This window comes from Dama dama, chromosome 9 (genome assembly GCF_033118175.1).
Source record: "Dama dama isolate Ldn47 chromosome 9, ASM3311817v1, whole genome shotgun sequence".
Classification (NCBI taxonomy): Eukaryota; Metazoa; Chordata; class Mammalia; order Artiodactyla; family Cervidae; genus Dama; species Dama dama.
This window is the reverse complement of record NC_083689.1, coordinates 8,176,441-8,181,742: the sequence shown is the minus strand read 5'-3', so window position 1 is coordinate 8,181,742 and position 5,302 is coordinate 8,176,441. Positions and strand designations below refer to the sequence as shown.

At 44.3% G+C, this 5,302-nt stretch overlaps 1 protein-coding gene across 1 annotated transcript; it reads right to left on the bottom strand.

Annotated features, from left to right (window-relative positions):
- Window positions 1–309: 309 nt before the first annotated feature.
- Window positions 310–1,185, bottom strand: LOC133061556 (RNA-binding protein with serine-rich domain 1-like). Its single transcript, XM_061149529.1, has 2 exons — window positions 977–1,185; window positions 310–919 (listed from the first exon to the last, which is right to left on the bottom strand). Exons 1-2 carry the CDS (start codon window positions 1,183–1,185, stop codon window positions 310–312), a joined length of 819 nt encoding a protein of 272 aa, XP_061005512.1.
- Between the last annotated feature and the right edge of the window lie 4,117 nt (window positions 1,186–5,302).

Below are 5,302 nucleotides of genomic sequence, written 5' to 3'. Positions count from 1 at the left end.
GGAGAGCAGCGCCAGGCTAACAGGAATGGTATCACTGCTGGACTCGGCAGGCGGACAGGTCAGGGCAGGACCAGGCGACCGGCACGGGCCTCAGGTCATCTGTGAAATGGGAAAACGTGTTCCCGGGCTGGGGCTGCAGCACCGCCTGGCCCGCTCTGCTCCTCCCTGCTGGCGTTGTCGTTAAACAGATTCTCAGGAACTAGAACCAGAGTTTTCTAGCCAGAACTGTGGAGGGCATCTTTACAAGCACGACCCCACACCACCGCAGCGGGGACTCCGCCGCCCTGGGACAGGCCTCAGTTGCTGCCCTCACCTTCCGGAGGAGCTGGAGCGGCTCCGGGGGAGGCGGCGGCGGGGGCAGCGGGGTCGCCAGCGCTCCCGGGACCGGAGCCTGAGCCGAGCGGAAGGCGACCGTCTCCTCCCCCATGAGGGCGACCTGCGCCACCTGGCGGCCGGTGACCGCATTCTCCTGCGAGGGCCGAGGTGCCGGGGCGGCGGCCCGGCGGTGGCCATGATCTCCTGGCCGTCGATTTGTCCTCCGTCCATGTGCTTCATCGCCATCTCAGCCTCGTCTGGAGTCTCGAACTCCACGTAAGCATCAGACAGACCGGGGTGCATCCTCTCTGCAGGCATGTCAATCACTCCGACTTTCCCGAAGGTGGAGAATATCTCCCTGATGTGGTCCTTGGTCACGTTCCTGGTGAGTCTTGCGATGTACACCTTGGTGGGTTTAGGGGAAAGGCTGTGCCTTCTCCTTTCCTTTCCGTCTCTTTCGGGTTGTTTGGAGTGAGGCCGCTGTCTCTTGCCTCTTCTATGCCGAGAAGGTCTCAAAGAGCCAGAGGAGCTGCTGGAGCTGGAGCTGGATCTGGAGCTGGATCTGGAGCTGGATCTGGAGCTGGATCTGGATCTGGAGCTGGATCTGGAGCTGGAGCTGTGGGACGGGCTGCAACGTCCCGAGCAGCTGGATGCTGAAGGCGAGCTGGAGCCGCTGCTGGTGCCCGAGCCGGTGCTACAGCTGGACCGAGATCTGGAGCTGCTCCCGCCACTGGAGGCGCTGCGCCACTTTGGAGTTCTGGCCCTGCCACGGTACTTGTCGCGTGACTCCTCGGGGCCGGCTTTATCTCTAGAGCCGTCCTTGGACTGCTCATCAGAGCTCTCTTTGCGTCCGCTGGGAGAAGGTGCCATCTTCTCTCTGTCGTGCTCCTCAGTATCTGGAGAGAAAGAGTTGATGGAGTGAAAAATGCTTGCTAGTGTTTGGTACAATAAAGCACTATAATAATCAATAAGGCCATCACAGAGACAGAAGAGAGAAAGAGGGAGATATGAAGGAAGAGAAGTAAGGGGAAATAAAAACGTTAATAACAACTGATGAAGACATTGGGGAAGGCCAAACTGATGACATATGGAGCAGAGAACTGAATCTTTAAAAAGAAAGAAAAGCAAACAAACAAACCAAGCACTTTGTGAGTAAAACATTTTCCAGAGAGAACTATTCAAACAGCCTGAGCAAATACTGCTTCTACCTCAGAGTGATTTTATTAAAAAAAAAAAAAAAATCTGGCTTATTATCCCAAGAAAGGTTCATACACAGAACTGTACAAAATGTGGAATATTTCTTAATACTAACGTCAAAGAAATAACTTTTAATAAGGAAATTTCTTATTTTAAGGGCCACTACCTGCTAAATTAAAGAGACTGCACAAAAGTAAAAAACATATAAATGAACACTCTCTTGCCATCCATGTGGTTTCCACACTCACCAGAAGAGGCTGGCTTGGAAATCTGGTCTATGCAGGTTCCCCCAGTTCCAAGAGCTGTCCCCTGACCACTCCTGAGATGCAGACAGCTTGTGACTTGCTGAAAAGTCTACTGACTTCTGTCTCTGATTCTCCTTTTATAGGGGAAGAGACTGGACAATCCAATCAGGGGACAACCCAATCCAGAGGACACACCCTCTGTCAGATCAAAGGCATTGGAGAGGTTCCTGAATCTTTATCCACAAACACAGACATTAGGAGTTTTAAACTCATGAGCCACCCACCTCCTCTCATGGCCCTGCAGTAAACTCTCTCTGTTCCAAACTCTGATGCTGTGATATTTTTTGGCTTCACAGTGTGTGAGGCACCCAAACTTGCTTTCTGGTTACATTCTTTCAGGAAAAGGAAAATATATGAAGTTGCTAAGGCATCTAGTGACTTGTAAAACACACCTGTAGCCTTGGTCCTTCTAAAGCTACTTTGAAGTTGCAAACAGTCTAGCTTTCAAAGAAGGAAACAATGTATCTTCCTTTCCCTTTTGGTTTTTATGGAATGATTTTTCCACTATATATATATTTATTTATGAGAGCTATATATATTTCATGAGAACTTCCCTGGTGGCTCAGTGATAAAGAACCCACCTGCAATGCAGGAGACCCGGGTTTGATCCCAGGGTTGGGAAGATCCCCTGGAGAAGGAAATGGCAACCCACTCCAGTATTCTTGCCTGGGAAATCCCATGGACAGAGGAGCCTGGTTGACTAGAGTCCATGGGATCGGAAAGAGTCAGAGTCAGACACGACTGAGTTACTAACACACACATATATTTCATAAAAGCTACAGGAAAAGAATTTTGGGCACTGTGTTCTTTCCTTGAAAGGAAATAACAGTGAGTTGTATTACTGACTTTCACCACAACTGCTTCTAAGGTTTCACTGAAGCTGGGAAAACTGGTCTTTCAAACAGGCTATATTCACAACAGCCAACATGTGCAGACAACACAAATGTCCATCAAAAGACGAATGGCCTCCTCTGTTTGCTACCCTGGGGTAGGTGGGTGGGTGGTGCCACTAACCTCACTGGGTAGGGTGCCAGGGGAAGTAAGGTGAGGCAGAGGTGAGCCCTGGGGTCTTGCCTGTTGGCATAGATGAAGCTGACGCTTTTAGCCGTGTTGGAGGCAGCTGGAGGATGGACTGCTTCATGCATATGAGCCCCCACCACCCACAAGAGGCCCTCTTCCCACATGACCAGATCCCAGGTGATCTAGGCTGAGTTTTTCAGTGCAACCATGTGGTTCTGGATTCCCTGACACTTTTGGCATGACTCAGCTCCTGTGCTGGGTCACTTTCCACGTATAGCTAGATCCTTCCTAGTGGATGGGTGAAGAATTAGGTAGCTTTCCTGATGAGGAAGACTGAAAATATAGATTTGACTGTTTGCAACTGGGAGTCAGGTGAGAATCTCAAGAAATTATGGACATCATCTTACAAAACATATAAACTAAAGTGTTTTGGTCAAGGATAAGGAAGAGAGATGAATGGGTAAAGAGAATGTGGTATCTACCTAGAATGGATGAATATCTTTTAGAGGTCTCTTGTGTAGTTAACAATACTGTACTGTGCACTTCAAATACATTAAGAGGATAGATCTCATGTTAAGTGTTATTACCAAGAACATACACACACAGAACATAGAGAAAATTTTGATGGTGATGGTTATATGTAGTACCTTGGTTGTATAGGTAGTATCATGGGTGTATTATATGTCTAATCTGATCAAGATGCATATATTAGAAGTGGGCAATTAAAAAAATTATGTCTCTATAAAACTAAACATTAAACAAATATAAATAAATATACCAATTAAAAAATAGAACTTAGTGAAGTCACTAAAAGACTGTGATCTAAGTTTACTCTTTATATGAGAGCTTACTTTAAAGAAATTAGAAGAGCAAAATAAACTCAAAGTAAGCAGAGGGAAGGAAAAACAAAAGAAAAATCACTGAGTTTAAACAAATGCATAGAGAAAATAAAAATGATAAACCAATATGAAATAAGAACTTTGATTAGATAGGGAAATGTCAAATTTATTGATTACCATATTGTAACTTTTACCCAAACTATTTGATTCAGTTCAGTAAAGTTAGAACTATAATATATTTTTTAAAAAATGGAAAGGTTGATTGTCAAATTCACATGAAATAGATATTTTTAAGGAAGAAATAAGAAATTTTTTTTAAAAAAAGAACCATGATAGAAAATATGAAAAAGGTGATATGCAGAGACATTATGTAAATTTTGTTATTGAAGGAAAGAGAATTAAAAAAACCCAACCAAATGAATGACTGATACAGAGGGTGCAGAAACACTTCCTTGTATACAAGGGAGCTTACTATGTGATGAAATTAGCATTTCAATAAGTTAGAAAAATCAATGACTTAAGGAAAATACACTATAGATTTAATCTACATTAATTCAAAATTTATTCTAAAAATAAAATTGAAAATTTAAAGCACTAAAAGAGTTAGAAGAAAGCACAGAGACACTATGTATGATCTATATATTTAACTCAGTACGAATCTTTACACTGTCAGTTGACTCAAACAAACAAACAAGCAAAATACCCAGGGGAGATACAACTAAGAGTGCTTTGAGAAGTTCTTAGTTATAAAATACGGTTACTAAGATGGAGGAGAGGCTGAAAAAATAGATGCTGTGCTTACTGCATATTTAATGATGGAAGAAATAGTTGGATTCAATAGCAAAAGATTTGAGGTGTGCCATTAGCCTAAAACAGAAAACCTATGAGTGAGTCTTGAGGACTGAGTGTAGTTATATACCGATAATTTTAAAAAGAGAGAGTAGGTTACCCATAAACAGAAGTACAGCAATTTTGGTTGTTTTTAAATATCTGAATGAACATATGATGTAATAGTAAATTTGACATAATGCACTCAGATGTTACAAATCATATATAGTATTTAAATGTTCTATTTTTCAAAATCCTAAAAATGAGATAGAGACTCATGAGGTAAAACCTAAGAATGTCTATTTCCCTGGGAACTTAAATTCTTTAAAACGTTCAGAGAGTTCTTCTCGGGTCTCAGGAGGATAATGTAGCACTCTGGGGCAAAGATGCAGCCTAGGAGCCCAGCACTGGAGGCCAGCATGGAGCGGATCTCTACGGCCACCACGACCTTGCCCTCAGTGCTGTGGCAGACAGGGAGGACGGTGACCCAGACACTGCAGAAAACCAGTATGCTGAAGGTCAGCAACTCGGCTTCACTGAAGGTGTCAGGCAGGTTCCCGGCCAGGAGAGCCAGGGAAAATGTTCCCAGGGCTAAGGAGCCCAGATATCCCAAGACAGAGTAGAAGGCAGTGACTGAGCCCTTGTTGTACACGATAATAGCTCCTTGGGCTCAGAATGAGTGTCCGTCTCAAGGAAAGGGGGCGAGGTTTCCGGCCAGACTCCACAGAGAGTCACTTGGATCACAAGGGAGTGAATGATATAGTTAGAAACTCCTGTTACCAGCAACTGCTGCACGGT

Excerpts from the sequence above, each read along its gene's own strand:
- LOC133061556 (XM_061149529.1), bottom strand. The coding sequence starts at position 1,185 with ATGGCACCTTCTCCCAGCGGACGCAAAGAGAGCTCTGATGAGCAGTCC. Across the intron at positions 920-976 it reads ACCAGCAGCGGCTCCAGCTC|ATCCAGCTCCAGATCCAGAT; the intron begins GCCTTCAGCATC and ends CTCCAGCTCCAG.